The sequence below is a fragment of the Crinia signifera genome, chromosome 12 (genome assembly GCF_055691185.1).
Source record: "Crinia signifera chromosome 12, ASM5569118v1, whole genome shotgun sequence".
In the NCBI taxonomy this organism is placed as follows: domain Eukaryota; kingdom Metazoa; phylum Chordata; class Amphibia; order Anura; family Myobatrachidae; genus Crinia; species Crinia signifera.
In genome coordinates this window covers 90,825,629-90,845,101 of record NC_139228.1, presented here as the reverse complement: position 1 = coordinate 90,845,101, position 19,473 = coordinate 90,825,629, and the positions used below count along the sequence as shown (strand labels likewise).

Below are 19,473 nucleotides of genomic sequence, written 5' to 3'. Positions count from 1 at the left end.
AATCTTACGACATCATTAGATAAATTATATATTTTTTTGTCCAGTCGTTGAAATGAAAAAAAAAAAAATATACTGTCCTCATTGCTTGTCCGAAAAAATGTGGGCCTGACACTTTTTTTGAAGTGTCAAACCACTGAAAGGAAAGAGATATAAATGTTACCTTTGCAGACAAAATGGATATTAAACAACAGGCATTATATTTAAGAAATACAAGATAAAGTTGGATGTCATGGGACACAATATTACTAAAGCTAAATGATTGATTGAAATGATAGAGTTGAAAAAGTGGCCTTGTGGTAACTATATATCTTACTTGTGGCATGAATTTCACTAGCAAGACATATTTGAAATATTTGAGACTCACCATTTCCTCATCCTCTCCAAGTTGAAAACAAGCAACTTGCTGCGTTGATGTTTTGTGGGTCTTCACACCAACAACAGTTGTGGTCACCAATTTATCCCCAATACGTGACTTGTGAGGAATCCTTTGGAGCCACTCGGTCACCTGCAGATAACAAAAAATAGTTACTCTACTACTCTAGAGATTGGCTGGGGTGTGGAGGGAACTGAGATCAGGGATTATAAAAATACTACTTACTGTAAAATTTTGGACGACACCATGTCGTTACAGGTGCTTAAGAATGACAACTGACCCGAGATAATAGAGAATGATTAATCTCTCCTTTTTATTCAACTCCTGATCTGCCTTCGCCTTTTGAATGGCGTCAACAAATCCAGGTTTTGCAACCACCAGAAGTTTACGACAGTCTTCTGGGGTTTTGACATTGGTAGTGAGCATGTCAAATCAGTAAATAATAAATACAAAATGATTAAACATTCTCCAGTTATCATAAAATTATACAATAATATAGGACAACCAATAAATTGTTGTAGTTACCCCCACCCACACAGATTAAAATCACAGCCCTTTTCCTGGTCAGGAGGGCAAAAAGTATCTATAGACCTGATTAAAATAAGTTTGCCTTTTACATTAGTTTTTTAATCTTACCTTTTTGCCACAATCTCCCGTGAGCTTGCTTATCATCCATTGAATGTCCCTCGTTCCTTTGAGCGATTGTTCGAAAGAATCATACAGGACCTTGTTGTTTTGCAGCAGGTTCGTAGCTGTAATGTAATGTGAAAAAACCTCTGCACACTCTTCAGGTAGTTTGAGGCTCTCTGATTTGTCAAACTCATTGCTCTGAGTTTGTTGAAGTACTGGATCGTTTTCTCAACATCTAGTACAATATCCAAAGATACTTTTGTGTTGTCCATGAAGTACAGGTATCTTGCAACATTTCCACCTAAGAACAAAAAGAGACAAAAATAAGATTACATTTTCTAAAATACAAAAGCTGATATAAAATACATTCTAACAATGGTATACATTTAATGTGCCCATTATTGGGATGCCAATGATGAGATTGCTGACCATGGCATCCAGACTGCAAGCATAATGCCATTTAAAATATGCCGACTGGGAATGGGATACATCTGTCATCCTGATATCAAGTATAGTGGGATGTAGGGGAATTTCTAATAACAACAACTAAACCTTTCTTATAGGAAAGGGACGGTTATTGGAAAACAAGAGTAAATTAGCAATGTTATACAATAAGAACAAAAATCAGATCTATTTTCATAAATGACAAAAATTATTAAAAAGCAAGAGATAGAGATAATGAGGAACAAGGGATGAGGTGCGTGGAGAGGTAGACAACAGATATGGGAAAAGCTAGAATTGATGACAAATCAATCATCCTCTTGACTTACCAAGCTTGATTTTCCATATTAGCAGTATCTGCGCCCTCTGACACATGCCTGTTCTCTTCTGTTCGCAGAGGCCTATGGATAAAGGATTTGGGTATATGGAAGACTGAGCATATAACATACAGTGCACTGCAATGTCATATTATATATGAATATACTGATGGGTAGGCAGGGAATGACATTTAAAAAATAAATAATCTACTATATATAATGTAGTAGTAGTAGTACAAGTAGTAGTAGTAGTACAAGTAGTAGTAGTACAAGTAGTAGTAGTAGTAGTACAAGTAGTAGTAGTAGTACAAGTAGTAGTAGTAGTAGTAGTAGTAGTACAAGTAGTAGTAGTAGTAGTACAAGTAGTAGTAGTAGTACAAGTAGTAGTAGTACAAGTAGTACAATTATTATTTCTACTACAATATTATACTATTTAATATTTCTACTACTAACAAAAGCTGCTACCACGACTAATAAATAATAATACAACTTTTACTAATATTTTATTTTTACTATAATAATATTATACTATATAATATTTCTACTACTACTACTAAACAGATTTATATTGTATAAAGTTAGGTAAAGCTATGAAAACAGAGAATATCATTAGAGATACAGCATGCATCATTTACATACCGTGCTGTGGCTGAGGGTTTCCCTGTAACTAAAGCTCCAGACCTCTCTCAGAATAACACCAGCTCCTCCATTTGAACAGGAGTGTGATGTCTGAAGCTGGGGTCATTATAATCCACTATGCTGAGGTTCTGTAACACCTTCCTAGAGTTGGAACGCGCTTCCTCCACCAATAGCGGGATCTGTGCAGGGTCCGCCTTCTTCTGACATACCCGTTGGAGATACACAGACAGGTTTGTATCCAGTGGGGTTCTGTGGGTCCTGCAAAATAAGAATAACATATCAGTGATTATGCAGCACAGCAAGCAATACTATATTGAGCTATTGTAGAAGCATCATATTCAGAAACATTGATACAACTTGTGTATGCCTAGAGCAAATTGCAGATTGTTAGATTGATACAATGCAGGTAAATCTAATAAAGCTAAATAAGGGTGTTAGTAGCTTCTTTACATAAGGAGAGTTGGTTAGTAGATAATGAACCCCTTTTTATCAAACTAAGTGACAGGTGCCCTGCCCCCAAACACGCCCAAAACACGCCCCTTTCCACGCCCCCCCCCCTCTGACACTCCTACTATACGCCCCCTTTTAATAGTGTTTTATATCAAATAATATGTGTTTTAATCATTGAATATCTATCTGTGAGATGATTTAGATGTTCCATCAACAGTAAAATGCTGCCAATGAAATAAGTGTTAGATCCGATAGCTTTTAATAAGCCTACAAGATATGAATTTTATTTATTTGATTCAAGCATGGATAAACGAAAAAAGCGGATGAAGAACGCGTATTACACCGTATTAAATCCAGGCAGTTATAGCGGTGTTGATGCATTTTATGCGTCGAATAAAGGCGTGTATAAAAGACGGGATATTAAAGAATGGCTACAAAATCAAGATACATATACATTACATAAGCCAGACAGGAAAAATTATAAAAGGAACATGATCTGCGTATCGGATATAAATCAGCAATGGCAATGCGATTTGGTGTCGCTCATAGATTTTGCAAAGTACAAAGATGCTTTTAAGTACATACTAACCATTATTGATGTTTTCAGTAAGAGGGCGTGGGCAGAAAGCCTAGTGACTAAAAATGCAACGTCCGTCACTAATGCTTTTGAAAAAATATTTCAGCAGGGGAGCGTACCAAAGAAGTTGCAAACCGATTGCGGTAAAGAGTTTCTAAACAAAACCTTAAAAAAAAACTGTTAGAAAAATACGATATACATCATTTTACGACCAATAACGATGTAAAGGCAGCGGTCATAGATCGATTTAATAGGACTTTAAAAACACGAATGTGGCGATATTTCACGGCAAAGAATACATACAGATATATAGACGTGTTACAAGATTTTATTATCAGTTATAATAACACTTATCATAGAACGATTAAGTGTACGCCATGTGAGGTGAATGATGCTAACGCACTGAGCGTCTTCAAGACGGTGTACGGCGATTACTTTAGAAGTAAGAAAACAAAGCCTTGTTTAGCGGTTGGTGATCATGTCCGTATATCCAAATATAAGGATATATTTCAGAAAGGTTACGAACAGAGTTTTTCTGAGGAAATATTTGTAATACCCGGTGTGAACACTAAAGGACTTAAACCGCTTTACGCGTTGGAGGACCTCTACGGGGAGGCTATAACAGGTAGTTTTTATCCCGAAGAACTTCAAAGCATACCAAAAAAATATAATAGGATTTACAAAGTGGAAAAGATTTTAAAAAACAAGACGGTGAGAGGGAGGAAATACGTGTTAGTTAAGTGGTGTGGATACCCCGCAAAATTTAACAGCTGGATCGACGCTTCGGAGATAAAAGATATATAAACAAAGAGGGAGATGGATGACAAACCGTTCTACATAACGCTCCCGAGTAACGCATCAGCCAGTACATTCCCACAATATAAGATTTCTGACTATACAACAAAACTGGCAAAGCCAATAGACTTAAATGGGGAATGGGAAGTAGCTCTTACAGAAATACAATACCCCCACACATGGCATACAATTGATGTACGTGGTTGGGTGACACGACCGGCTTAGTCATGAGGGTTTGTGTTAAACCAGGATTTTATGAAAATATTGAAGCGTTAGTCAAAGCATTTAATGATGAAATTGATCGGCATAACCTGGATGGCGGTTTAAAACTAAGGCATGATCAGCTTGAACGATCCGTATTCATTGACAATAAGATGATGTACCATATCTCAGCCGGGCCTAAACTGTCAAGAATACTGGGGTTATACCCTAAAACTAATTTTTTAAAACCGTGAACAGACATCAATGGCGGTCATTGTATGTGTATACAGACATTATCGAACACCACAGGGTCGGCGACAGTTATGTACCATTGCTGCCGACTGTTGAAATAAAGGGTCGTAACAATGAAATGGTCACTTTACGGTACGAGAAGCCCGATTACGTAATATTATGCAAATCGCATTTTGACACCATATCCATAGAGATAAAGAACGACCAGAACGAGAACATTGCATTTAAGTTTGGGAAAGCGATCATGAAACTACACTTAAGACGCTGCAAAAACGATATTTATTAACTAAACAGAATGGTCGTTGTTAAAAATTATGGTGATCCAGCTCTCTACGCGCAATATTATAAGTTGCAAGCCGGTAATGGTTTACCCGGTATTCATGGCAGCGTGTACATGTATGGATGTAGTTTAGGTGGTATTTTTCGCAGCCTTTTCAGAAAAGCAGTGCCTCTTTTCCGGAGAGGTTTAGAGTTAGCTAAACCACATGTGAAGACCACCGCACGGAATATCGCAAAAGATGTTATCAGGCAAGCCACAGCGGCTGTGGTGAATAAAATACATGAGGCAAATCAATCAAAACAAGATGGTGCAGGACTGATATATACAAGAAAAGGCATGTCTAAAAGAAAACGGAAGCAAATGATAGCGCTTCCGCCTTGGGGCATACCCTTTTTAAATAAAAACCAGAGAAAACGCAACTCAAAGAAGAAGAGAAAGCCGAAGCACTCTGTTGGTGATATTTTTTAAACAATATGTCTTTCATACACTCCGAGTCCGCTGAATGCGTAAAAACAGAACTGGATCTTTTTGACGTGCCCCTGACACAAACTAGCATAGAAAAAAGCCTATATGTTGAAGTTCAACCTTTAGCAGCGTTATCCGACACAGTGCCTCTTGAATTTTATATAGCGGCCAGCGGTGAACATTACTACGATCTGAACAACACACTGCTGTACGTGACATGCAAGATCGTACGAACCGATAACACACAGATGACCCAAGGGGCTCGGGTCGCCCTTATTAATTACCCCATAGCGACTCTATTCAGTCAGGTGGACGTAACTTTGGGCGACAGGCTCATATCACAATCCAACAACCTTTATGCTTACCGCGCGTACATTGAGACTATATTGAATTATAGCTCAGATGCTTTGTCAACAAAGCACACCACAGGTTTATTTTACAAAGATGTGGCTGGAGAACATAACAGCAGGGCGCTGGATGGCATGAATGTGGGATTCAGAAAACGTGCAGCAGCAACGGCGCGGAGTCGCACAGTTGAATTGCTAGGACCGCTGCATTGCGACCTTTTCCATCAACATAAACTAATCTTGAAAGGTGTTGAGCTGAAGATTAAACTCACCAGAAACAAAGACTCCTTCTGCTTAATGTCGGCTGAAGCTGATGCCTTTAAAATACAGATCGTCGCAGCATCCCTGTTTGGGAAAAGAGTGCAGGTGTCACCCGCCGTGCGGATTGGTCACGCACAGGCACTTCTAAATGGCAATGCCAAATATGCAGTCGACCGCGTTGGCATGAAAATCTACAGCGTACCAGCCGGTAGCTGTGTATTTAATCTAGAAAATCTATTTTTAGGTCAAGTTCCGAAAACAGTCATAGCCGGGTTTCTATTTTTAGGTCAAGTTCCGAAAACAGTCATAGCCGGGTTTGTGGACAATGAAGCATTTTCAGGAGCCCTTGATCGGAATCCCCTTTGTTTTGAACATAAAAATGTGAGCTTTGCATCCCTTTATCTGGATGGAATGCCGCATCCGGCAAAGCCATTTCAACCAGATTTTGGACATGGTAATGCTGTAAGAGAGTATATGTCGCTCATACAGATCACAAATAAACAGAAATGTGATGGCGGAATACTGATTGACCGTGAAGAGTATCTCAACGGATACACGCTATTTGCTTTTGATCTGTCACCGGAGCAGGAATGTGGCGAACATCTTTCCTTGATAAGGACTGGTAACCTACGCGCCGAATTTTGCTTTGCAGAAGCGCTGGATCAGCAAACATAATCATTTATGCAATATTTGATAATATCATTGAAATAAATCAAAGGCGTGATGTATGATTATCTATAAGTGAAATAAACTATTTTAATGTTTTATCGTATATTTTAACAACTATCATTACCCTATAAGAAATCTTAAAAATGAACACGCTACAGATAAATTGTATTCTGTACACAGAACCATGTACACGCCGCTATTATAAAGGAACCTACGCTTGTGATATGTTACCTACCGATAAACTGACGCATTATCCCTGTGCGTTTGTAATCAACACGCACAGCAGCGAACAGCCGGGCGAGCATTGGTTGGCTGTTTATTTTAATGAAGGGGGGCTATGCTATTTCTTTGATTCCTACGGACTACCTCCGGACAGTGACATTTTCCCAAAGAATATCATAAAGTTTTTACATTTTAATTCAAAAAACATTTGCCATCAAAACCGGCGATTACAAGGTTTTTCAAGCACTGTATGCGGTCAATATTGTATTTACTTTATATTTATGATGTGTAAAAACTACAAATATGACGAGATTCTGTCCCGATTTAGTACCGATACAAAATGTAATGACCGTTCAGTTGCAATGTTTGTAAGGCGCATGCCGAAAAGTCATTGTTTGAACCGCTATACCTCTAAATGTATACAGAAATGTGTAACTTGTAACCATCCCTGCGATTGAAACATTTTATGTACAATGTTTTATAATTATAATAAACAATTGTTTTAAACTTTATGATGCTGTGCGATCTGAGTTTCTTCTAAAAACATTGATTAGAAACAAAGAACAAAACACACCATTCGAAATCATAAGTATATTTTATTGAAACATAAATTCACAGATACATCAGCTTTGGATTATTATAACAATATTTTAAGCATTTTATATGCAGTTTCATCAATATAATAAACAAACTTTTAAAATTTTATCACAATAACATTGCTTTACAACAATATACAATAGAAATAGATTATAGGCTCAACCACGGGGCGTCCTGTAACAATTCTAGGTACTTATGTAGTATTTGGGCGCCCTATTTAGAAATCGGGTCGGATCGGGCACATCGCATCGCATGCGACCATCGAATGCGATGACCCGATTTTTCCATAGGAATCAATGTTAAAATGGACTGAGTCCATTTTAACATGGAATTCAATGGGAAAAAGGGGTCCTTTTCATACCCCTACTATCCAAGTGGGCATGGAGTTGGATATAAACCTTCGGCGAGCGTATCGAGCCACCGAGCCCGAAGTGTGGCGAGCGGACACAGAATACCGTCCCCTCGCCTACTTGGATAGTAGGGGTATGAAAAAGTCATATCTCACTTAATATCACTTGCATCTGACACATTAATGACATAAAACATTGCCCAGTTTCCCTGCAGACCCCACCAAAGACCCACTGTTGGGGAAGCAGTCGACCCACATTGACCTGGCGACGAACAAACATAGTCTCATCAATTTCAACTACTTTCCCTGGGCCTCCAATCCACCGTTGTGGCTGAGACTGCAGATCGCGCTCACAGGCCTCACGCATAAAACCGTTATATGCCACTGTTGTCTTAATGGATAATTTCAGCTCCTTTTCACAGAAACTGACAGATGTCATCTCCTGGCTCCAGCAGTAAATAAAGCGGATAATGGTCACAAAAGGGAGCCGGCAACCAGGATTAAACAGTGCAGCACGCAAACTTTTCTTTTTACTACATGCTTTGACATAGCACCGCCACTTCTGATCTGTCATGTTCAGTCTCATAGGATGACCGTTAACACATGTGGCTGTTGTCGCAAGCGGCCCATGTTCTTGCAAAAAAAACCACAGCAGCCTCTTCAGTTTGTGGAATAGTAAGTAGTGTCGCAGACAATGAAGCTGATGATGTTCAAGCCGTAGCCATCTCACAATCCAATATTACTCCAAAAACACCTCTCACAACCAGTTGCTTTCTCCTCTCAAAACACCCTCAGATTTTACACCTTCCAAACCTTCTTAAATTCCCCTTTCCACAATTTTTGGCAGCTGTGCCAATGAATGGATTAAAAATTGGGTGCACTAGGTGAAAAATCGGGTCCATCGCATCGCACACGATTTGGTCGCATGCGATTATCGCATCGCGTTGATTGTATGCCTTAAGTTAAGGCATACAATCAAAAAATCGGGCGCCCAGATAGTACATACTGTAAGTACCCAATTCTACAGTTCTTTTCCTAGGCATTAAGTAACTGTGAGTCGTTGTTAACCCGGGGCTGCTTAAAACATTTAAGCGCCTTTTTTTATGTGATTGTAGTGGTGGATTTAATAAAAAGTCACCAACAGTGGGGTTTGTTCCTGCTTTTAAACGGTCTAGGTACATTCTATTTGATGCATTGCCGACTACGGTGGATGGTATATTTAATTCAGCCATAGCATGCATAATTTCAGTCCAACCAATTGGCATTTTATGACTCAACACGCTGTGGCTTTGCGTGATGTGTCTTATTAAATCCAGCATGTTGGAACCCTGTACAGCGTTACCTTTATACAGAAATTCGCCTTTATCATTCCAGCTTGTAATGTGTTTAGAACCGGCCATTTTACTCAAAAGAATTTCAGAGTTCTTCCTGTACCGGGCATTTACGCCACCCACAACTTCATGATAAACAGAGTCAGATTCTTCTGACTGACCAGGCTTGTTTGTTTGAGTAGTAATTGGCGTTTCGGGTGTTAAAAGAGTTAAAGTTGACAATTCTCTATCAGACTGCTTACTCAACACCAGATATTTCTGTAAAGCGGCTGTGTAACGTTTTGCTTTATCATATTCCGATAAATTATTATTCTGTAGTATGTTTGTGATATCTACATCCAGACCTTGCGTGACTGTTTTACGCATATCATCATTAACCGGTTTGTTGTGTAAACGTTCTATCTGATGTTGAGGCACCAGATACATTTTCTCAGCATACTCCATCAGCGATTAGTCAGGAGCCCCGTTATTAACGGTATAGCAAAACCAAGCAAGGAGCCAATAAATCCGCCAGACTGTTTCACCAACCGCTTATTTTTACCAATGGTGCATTTCTTATTACAAAGCGATTTTATAAGGTTGCGCTTCTTTTTAAGGTAATTAAACTGTCATGACAACGGTATTTTACCTTTTAGTGTGTTAAGTGCAATCTAACAAATGGCTGTCACCAAATCGTTTGAAGCAGTAGATAAAATAGTGTTTCTTTGAGTCGGGGTTGCCTTTATTAACGCTTTTAAAAGCGCCCAATTACGGCGTAAACGTTCCGACATGCTTGCTCTTGGTGATGCTGTGGCAAATGACTAAAAGTTGTAGAATTACCGCTTTTTAGAAGCCTGCTTTTTAAGGACATACACTACTGGCTTATCTGGTGGAAATAAACCGCTTCGTAAACAATACTCATCAAGTGTATTGTTTCTTAAATCAACCAGTAAATACCCATAAGGCGTGCTGGTTGCATCTTCAAAAGACTCTAAAAAGAATCTTGATTTACCAGGATACATCTGCCTAGCCAGTGCACTCACTTGAAATTTATTCCTAGGGTTTTTGAAAAGAACCATATATTTTGTATTTAAATGTATAGTTCTGCTCTTTTTACCCTGACAAACACATTTTGCACGAGGTACATGATACTGAGATTTCTATGGTGTACATACTTTGTGAAAGCTTTCTCAATCTCTGAATTATTACTAGCCGATTCCATCAGATCATCAACCACCGCTAAATTAACCTTATCAGGGGTTAAAAGTTGGTCATCATTAAAATTTTCAGGCAGACCTTCTATAAAACGCATACTGGGGAAATCACGCAACAGATGGTCATACATAGATTGCCAACATGCATAAAACCAAACAATGTTATCGGGATTGTGTGATAGGTGTGTAGCAGAATTTTGCAGCAACATTTTTACAAAATAACTTTTACCCGAATTAGAGGGTCCTGCTAAAATACACGAAAAGGGGGGTTGCAGTCTGATATCCATATTAATACCCAAACGGAAGCGTTGTGAAGTTATCTGTAAGTCTCCGTTTAGTGTAAACATACTTTTGGGTTTTCTGAAGCACGCGCGTTTCAATCTGCCAATACTTTTTAAATCGAACTATGCCAGGTTGCCGTATCACAATTTTTTTCTGATTTTCGCCTTTGGGGTTTAAAGGATAATCTAAGACCATTTCTTTCAGGCTGTCAAAGTTGACATGTTGAGCATTATCAATGTTCAGTGTGATACCTTTAATTTTTAAACTGGTCTTTCCATTATTTAATCGATATCCATATGATTTGGGGCCCGCTGAAACAAATTCTGTTATATGCGAACCAGTTGGGATTTCGCTAGTCAGCTCACCTAGATAATCACCCAATGGTGGATTCCAATCACCGGGCCTGCTGACAAAAATAACAGAGTCTGTATCATGGTAAAAACAACGCTCTTGCAATCTATCCAGTAGATTGTACAGTTCAATACGGGCATATGCTGTAGTTATTGCAGCTATAAATATATTACAATTACTTGATCTGGTGTAATGATCTTTGGCGTATTTCCAATTTATCATAACCGCATCATCATCTATGAAGTCTAAAGCAGACACCTCATACTGCGGTAAAAACGCATATTCAAAAAGCTTGTCAGGATCTGACACGATCTCTGTATTGGGTAAGTTACATCTCTGGCCAAATTTACCCCACAACGAATTCAGAAACAGTTTTGATAACTGTCTCTTGGCTGGGTTGTGATAAATATGACCAGGACGTAATGTCACCTCTTCATTTTTTTGATAGGCGTCTATATACTCTGGACATTTCTCAGAGTCTGTACACCAGTCGGGATAACCTGATGCCTCTTGTTTGTCCCTGAGATGTAATTTAATGTACTCTGAAAACAATGTGTTGGATTGCTCATCAAATTGCCACACCTCATAGATTTTCCACACTTTGTACCCCTTGTCAACCGCTAAATTTAACTCTACGGTACACCACGTACCGACGAGTGTCGTTCCTCATCAGTATGCTTGCATGACTCTGTCTGTCCAGACTCGGTGCATGTGCGACATAAAGGAAACATTAATTTACCAAGCATTTTAACTGGTAGAACCGGAAAGAAAATACCACGTGGTGGGTACACTTTTACTTTAGCGATGCCAAAATATGATGCAATATCACTGACATCTTTATAAATGATTCTGGGATTTTTTACAGGATATGATTTGGTTTTGTTGACAAATGGGTACAGACTGGTAAAATCATAGTAGTGTATCTGCTCGTCCTGCTCTGTTTTATGATAAAGCTTTATGACGTTTGTGCGGCCGCCGTAAAGCGAATCTCGCGGATCCAAAGGTTCAGGCAAACCTTGGCCCTTAAGAAAATCCTGTAGACGGTATCATCCTGTAACATCTTTTTCCATTCGCATTCCCAAATAACACGCAAATGAAAGCCACAGTGCTAAAGAAAGTTCATTCTCACCAATGTCTTGTGACGCAATTGACCTTAGGTCATTTCAGTCACTTTGTTTACATCATCAGGATTGTAACAAGCCATACAACCATGATAAAAACAAACTTGGAACTCAAACGCTGTTTGTACCCCATCAATCACTGAATACCTATCCAGGTAGTAGCTACCAACTTTCTTTTCACCTCCTTGTAATGCGTGTCTTATGTCTATACCTTCTGTATGCGCTATGTACATTAACCACTGTGTAGCTGGTGTTGAGTATCGCTTCTGAGTTTTATGATAGTTATCACCCTGTACAAGCGCCAATGTGTTTTCCTTTAAAAACCTACATCGGTACATAGCCATGCAAACCGATGCTAAAGTAGTCAGTTGAAAAGGGTCAACATGTCTCTTAACAACGATCGGTTTATTTTTCTTAAATACAATATCTTCCTGTTCAGTCATGGATATAACGGTGTCTCTGAACACCTTACAAGCCCTCTGTAATATTATCACATCATCCTTGCAATAGTGTTTAAGTTCATCCTGGAAGTTAAATGACTCATGCTTGTATTTCTCATACCACTCTATGAATTCCGCCTTTTCTGATTCCATCATGTATTGCACACCACAATATTGAATATCAGGCATGGGCCCTATATAATTTTGGTTAGCGGCTGTTTTAAAAAAAATGCGGGAAATGGCCTTTTGAGCCCTCAATACCCATTGCTTTTGGTAAGCGGCTAAGGCACATTGGCATAAAATTTAGGGAGTCGATAAATCAAATCTTTAAATCACTCACCGTTATGCACAACAACTTTCCGCCCTGTGCCAACACAGCGGTTCTCAATTTTTCTTTTATAAGTTGTCGCATTATCACACAAGTACACATCAGATCATTATGGGCTATGAATGTGTACCCCGCAAATTTTGGTTTCATGAATGTTTTTACAAAATCATCTATACAAGCAGAGCCCTGAAACTCCCAGGATTTCTCACCTGTCAGCGTTAATGCATAACAGTAATTTGGTATGTGTAACCCGGTTTCTTGCATGCATTCAAAATCATAAAAAATGTATTTTGAATTAGGATCTGATGGTTTAATGTTTTGAATAAAACACATATGCCCTGCAAAATTGTCAACATTAACTTTGCAAATGGGGCATGTCATACCACGACACTTGTGGGTGGGTATAGTATACTGTCCGCAGCGATCACAATACATTTTTTGAAGACATGGTATTTTCAGATCCAGCGCTAGAGACTTGTGAGTCTCTAAGCAGTCTGTTGACCTACAAAATACTCTACACAGTGTACACCTTAGCTGTACCTTGCCTGTATCAACACAATCCTGTCTAAGACAGGCCTTACAAAAAAAAAAAAGACAGTCGTGGTTATTTCTATGATGGAAAACTGCTGCGCAAAATTTGCAGAAATTGCGCCCGCCAACAAAACCTCTCACATCTAAGAGTCCATAGTAATGATTATCGTGCCATAAGACGAACAGTATGTCATCTTTGTACGGACAACCTGTGTAAAAGTAGCGCCAGTCACCTTTGCTGAAATATAATATTTTAATTGTTACTTTCAAATGGTTTTCAAAATAAACAATGTCGCTAAAACTGATCATTTTATCAAGGGGCAAATTCAAAGCTTTATGAAGTTCGAGTGCCCGTTCTTGTATCACATGGTCTGTGGCGTTATCTTTGTCCAGAAGTTTACAGATACTGGCAGCTAGGCACAGATTGCCATTTTCATTATTGAAATCCTATAACAAACGTCTGCGCTTCTATATAATGAGACTGTGAGGTATCCTCCGCAGGCGCCTGCCTGTCAGGGCACCACCTACACGATTCTAGAAAACAGAGATCACAAATTTCAGCTCTGTGTCAAATAAAATCTCAGCATTACTTTGCAGCGTGTTTGTTATCTGATTAAAAAAACTGATGGCGTCTAATACCCCATGTGGCTTACGATGTGAATAGATGGCATTGTGTAACCCGCCACCCTCCAACCTTAACTGAACACGATCATTAGGGTCGACACTGGTATGGGTGATGCTACATGTTCGATGCTATCTATCTGTGATGGTCCTCTATCTATGCATCTTGGCTGCGTGTTGCCATCCTGATCACTAAACCTATGTGTACCTTGTCGTGTCAGTCTAAGTTGCTTCTTTTTTCTTAAGTTTATTAATGTCCTTATAGCCTGTTTTAATTTTACATTTCTGTTTGTATTTTTATGGCGCTGTGATCTACGCATTGCAATGCGGTTCAAACCGCGCCCTGTCATGACTAGTCATTTCTTTTTTTTACCAAATGCGTTGGCCGCTAGGAATTCACTTGTCTCCCTAACTAGACTTATCCTTTCTATCGCGAGTTCCATATACCGCTTAATAAATGTATTAAGCGCGCTCTGGCTACATTTACCGCTATGCATTATTTCTGTGAGTTGCATCAGCATTCCTGTAGAAATGTGATTTGTGTAAGCGGTTTCCCTCCAAACTGATCCTAACAACGCATTATATTTTAATTCTGCTGCTTTTCTTGCGCGCTCTGACTTTGCTGATTCACTTGTAGTGTTTTTCCTACCAACACCTGATAAACCTACGCCTGATGGCCCGGCAACAACATCATCCATCGTGTTGTGATGCGATGGATGATGTTGTTGTTTTCTAGCACTACCACCTTTTGAACCTACGCCTGATGGCCCGGCAACAACATCATCCAGCGTGTTGTGATGCGATGGATGATGTTGTTGTTTTCTAGCACTACCACCTTTTGAACCTACGCCTGATGGCCCGGCAACAACATCATCCAGCGTGTTGAGATGCGATGGATGATGTTGTTTTCTAGAACTTCCACCCTTTGAACCAGCACCTGATGGACCTGCAACAGTCAGTCGCGATGGACGTGATTGTCTTCTAACACATGCACCTGATGAACCTACGTCTGATGGACCGGCACCAACCACGTCCTTTGCGGCAAAATGCACAGATGCACTAACCCCTTTGTTTGTAGGCCCTGAAACACCATGTCCCGCAGGGACGTCATTAGATTCTATGACGGATGCATACAACAACTGGGAATTTTCACATAAATCATAATCAACACATGAATTTATAATGGGTACCGCCTGAGTTTCTGGAATTAATATGAGCCCAGGTTGTGTTTCTTGAAGTATAATAGGGGCATCCTGGGTATCTGGGATTATAATGGGCTCATCCTGTGTACGTGGTGATATTATAATCCTATTTTCAATCGCACCACCGAGTTTATACTTTTTTGAGAGCCTATTGACCCTCTTACCTTTTGCACACTCTGCGCCAGTTTTAACACTAATGCAGGACGATTGTTCATCATCATCGTCCCGATCGGGCAACTCCTTAAATTTGTTGCTGTTACACCTAGTTTGCACATTTGGCACATCTTGTAAAGGTGTCAATCGCTTTCTTTTAGGCTCGGTTTTGTCTGTATAATCCAATTTCCTCTTCACACCCCGTTGTTTAGGTGCTTCATCAGCCGTATGTGTCGCGCGTGACATACCTCTCATACGTCTGCCTGGTTTAATTTCACTGTGCAACTGATTCATTATCAACGGCGTAGAACCATCTAGACGATAATGTCTGATTGGGTACATCGTCGTGTGTTGAGTCTCTTTGTCATCTTCGTGCGAATGTGGCATTGTTATCACCGGTGTGCTTGTACGGGGCGCTTGTTCTTCCATAATTTCATCATCCGCTGTATTAATATTGCTATATATTGACATGTTATTTATTACTTCATTGAAGTCTAAAAGAGAAAAAAACAAAAACAGTTAGCTATACATATATATTTTTACACTGCGGAAAAATTATCATTTTAAACATGTGTAACAAGCGTATAGCATTGTTTAATTAACTTACTATCAATAGAAAACTGTGATTCAGGCGATGGGGGTGGGCACGATGACACAGCGTGTATAAAGTCTTTAACATCTGTTTCCACGCATGGTCCTGTAGGGTTGTCTGCAAATTACAAAGACGCCATTTAAAATCATTTCATACATCTTTCAGGTATCTTTTGCACATCAATTTTAGAAAGATAAATTTACATTACTCGATCATTCATATTCTTACAGCTACTTTGCGACTGTGGTGACTCTGCGTATGTTGGATAAGGCGCCTGAAACATTTCAGCATCGTTCCCAAATGCGTATTCTACATAAAATGGTGCAGGACTTATCAGGCTCTGACCGTCCGGCCCTGCGTAAAATAATGGAATGTTAATTATGTGATCATAAACATTTTAAAACAAATATATATATATGAACATTAAACAACATGTGACTACTTACGTGCTAGCGGCTGATAAAGCGGCACATCAGCTTGCAAAATTCCTGTAATCATATCATCATCTGAGATATCAAAGACATTCTGGCTTGTTGACTGTTAAAACAAGATATAATAAAAGTATAAATATAAAATAACTTTTTTACATAATATGTTCGTGTAATCCTATTTTAATGACACGACAATCAAATACACTAGAAACACATACCTCCATTATTTATTCGTTTCCGAAGCTATGTCTTGAAATAACCTTAATGCTGAATGATGGAAATAATACATTTATTTTAAATGTACATAGTTAATTCACATAGCACTTATGAACCATAAATAACTATTTTAAATACAGTAACATTTTACAAATGAAGACATAAAATGTGCTACAAATCAACATTTAGGAAAAATAGTTCTACAGAAATGTCGGGATTAAATAATTTAGCGCATAAGTACAATGATTACTTAGGGGATGATCACAATATGGTAATTCTATGTTTCTATGTTTAAACTAATAAATACATATAGAACGGATTGAATTTATACACAATTCATAAATACAAAATATATTTTACTACTCAGAAAGATTAGCAATAGATTAATTAAAGAAGACTGTTTAATGTTGACATTAAATGAGTTAGCATAGTAGAAAAGTAATTACTTAGGGTCAGGACCGTAACTAGAAAAGTTTAGGCCCCGTAGTGAAGTTTTGTCAATGACATTAGTATATATCCGCATCAAGCATCGGTAAGACAACGACATTATTATATATATTAACATCAAGCATCGGTAAGACAACGACAACATTATATTAGCATCAAGCGTCGGTAAGACATCGACAACATTAGTATATTAACAACAGATAGACAATAATATTAGTATATTAGCAGCAGTAAGACAACAACAGCAGTATATTAACTTCAGAAAGACATAATAAAAAAAAGAAAGTCAATATTTTTAAAATACTACTTACATAATTCTGGTGCAATACAATCTCTGTGGGTGATTTGCATCTGCAGTGGATTCAGTTAAGGCCTGCATACCTTATATAGTTGAAATATGCTGACGCTTGCAAAGCACAATCCCCTAGATGGGTGGAGTTAAAGGGGCTTGTGTAACAACATATTTTTCAAAATTCATCGAATTATTAATATCCAAATATTTTTTCTCTGAAAAATGCTACAAAATTCATATTCCTTATTAAAAACCTTTATTTAACCTGTAAACATGACGCATATTTACAAGCGAGATTATGAATATATATATATATTGGGGCCCTTTTATCAAGACTTGAAAATGACATGTGAAACAAACATATATATAGACCAGACAAAACTTACAGTTGCGTGCGCCCTCCACCAGCCTCGCCTCCGACCGGGGTCCGGTGACGTCATCTGTGTGCAACTACAGTGACGAATGGGTACCTCCCCGGGGGGCGCGGCTACACCGAGGCTTCTAGTAACCATGGCGCCGGCTGTTGTATACTCACGATACAGTACGTGCATCCCCGTTCTAAGCGGCGCAGATTATCAGCTGTCCTTTGTAGTGCTGACGGCCGGAACCCCTTAGAGATGCATGTGTTACTTGGTTGAAGAGCCTGTGTGACAACATAGAAAATACTGTGAATGAATAATATGGTGCAAAGCAGCAGACTTGTCTGAAATACATGGGGAATAAAAAGCAGGTTATGAGGCAATGAAATACAGGGAGGGACTTGAAAAGACAGAACATAATCATCAGCCCGTGCTGAGAGCAACAATGGTGATGGTTATAGAACAGATCTTATACAGACCCTGTTCTCCGGCAGTTTAACATAAGCTCTGTGTCATGCATTTTAAAGTGCTTGGTGTATGAGAAAGCAAAAATTTCTGTGTAACATGAGAGATGCTTTTGTTTGCAGCCATAGTTTATATATTATATCACGCATGAATCAAATAAATAAAATTCATTTCTTGTAGGCTTATTAAAAACAATTAGCTCTAACATTTATTTTATTGGCAGCATTTTACTGTTGCTGGTACAGCTAAAACATTTCACAGATAATTTATTCAATGATTAAAACACATATTATTTGATATAAAACACTATTAAAAGGAGGCGTATGATAGGAGTGTCAGGGGGTGTGTTTGGGGGCGTGTTTGGGGGGTATGGATGTGAATGTAAAATATGAGTTAGCAAAATATCTGTGTAACACTACAGAGCTTTTGCTCACAGACAGTTTATATATTATATCACGCATGAATCAAATAAATAAAATTCATATCTTGTAGGCTTATTAAAAGCTATCGGATCTAGCATTTATTTCATTGGCAGCATTTTACTCTTGCTGGAACATCTAAATCATCTCACAGATAGATATTCAATGATTAAAACACATATTATTTGATATAAAACACTATTAAAAGGGGGCGTATAGTAGGAGTGTCAGGGGGCGTGGAAAGGGGCATGTTTTGGGGGTGGGGCACCTGTCACTTTTTGTTTGTTTGATAAAAAGGGGTTCATTATCTACTTTGGTTAGAGGCAGGTACTGTACATATGTAAATATAGATTGGTGTAAATATTTCTTATGTCTGTTTATATTATTTTGACCAATGATAAGTGACACCTATATCATCAATGGTGCGTGATTGATGGGGATATTGATGGTCATCATTTCTCTTGAGAAATTTACCAAACAGGCGGGATGCTAATTATACCAATATGTACTGTTTAGAATATATTCGCAGGAAATTATAATATCAACAGCACCCAGAAATGTGGTAAATTATAGAATTGTTTTCTCTCCTGAATGTTGTATAGTATTCACAAACAGAATTTGGCACAAGCAGAAAAAAAATACTAATTCCAACAGAATAACTTAAATAGGGGACTTGGAGTGCACCCCACCCGAGTTTCTTTCTCCCTCCCCGAGTTTCTTTCTCCCTCCCCGAGTTTCTTCCCCCCCCCCCGAGTTTCCCCCCCCCCCCCCCCCGTCCTCCATATATACTTGTTATAACTCGGGCGTGCACCCCTGAGCATCACAGATAGAGCA

At 38.7% G+C, this 19,473-nt stretch overlaps 2 protein-coding genes across 3 annotated transcripts; both read right to left on the bottom strand.

The window, feature by feature from the left end:
• Nucleotides 1-49: 49 nt before the first annotated feature.
• On the bottom strand, nt 50-16,231 carry LOC146049940 (uncharacterized). Of its 2 annotated transcripts, XM_083166640.1 has the most exons (6): nt 16,026-16,231; nt 15,430-15,912; nt 2,401-2,658; nt 1,774-1,845; nt 1,010-1,304; nt 50-505 (listed from the first exon to the last, which is right to left on the bottom strand). In XM_083166640.1, exons 2-3 carry the CDS (start codon nt 15,887-15,889, stop codon nt 2,516-2,518), a joined length of 603 nt encoding a protein of 200 aa, XP_083022766.1. In that variant the 5' UTR covers nt 15,890-15,912; nt 16,026-16,231; the 3' UTR covers nt 50-505; nt 1,010-1,304; nt 1,774-1,845; nt 2,401-2,515. The 2 variants fall into 2 exon arrangements, with proteins under 2 accessions (XP_083022766.1, XP_083022765.1); XM_083166639.1 differs by lacking the exons at nt 50-505; nt 1,010-1,304; nt 1,774-1,845; nt 2,401-2,658 and having other exon boundaries at nt 14,206-15,912.
• LOC146049591 (uncharacterized) lies at nt 15,898-17,644 on the bottom strand. Its single transcript, XM_083166112.1, has 6 exons — nt 17,416-17,644; nt 16,660-16,708; nt 16,457-16,547; nt 16,219-16,364; nt 16,026-16,127; nt 15,898-15,912 (listed from the first exon to the last, which is right to left on the bottom strand). The coding sequence occupies exons 2-6, from the start codon at nt 16,663-16,665 to the stop codon at nt 15,898-15,900; spliced, it is 360 nt and encodes a 119-aa protein (XP_083022238.1). The 5' UTR covers nt 16,666-16,708; nt 17,416-17,644.
• Nucleotides 17,645-19,473: the final 1,829 nt, after the last annotated feature.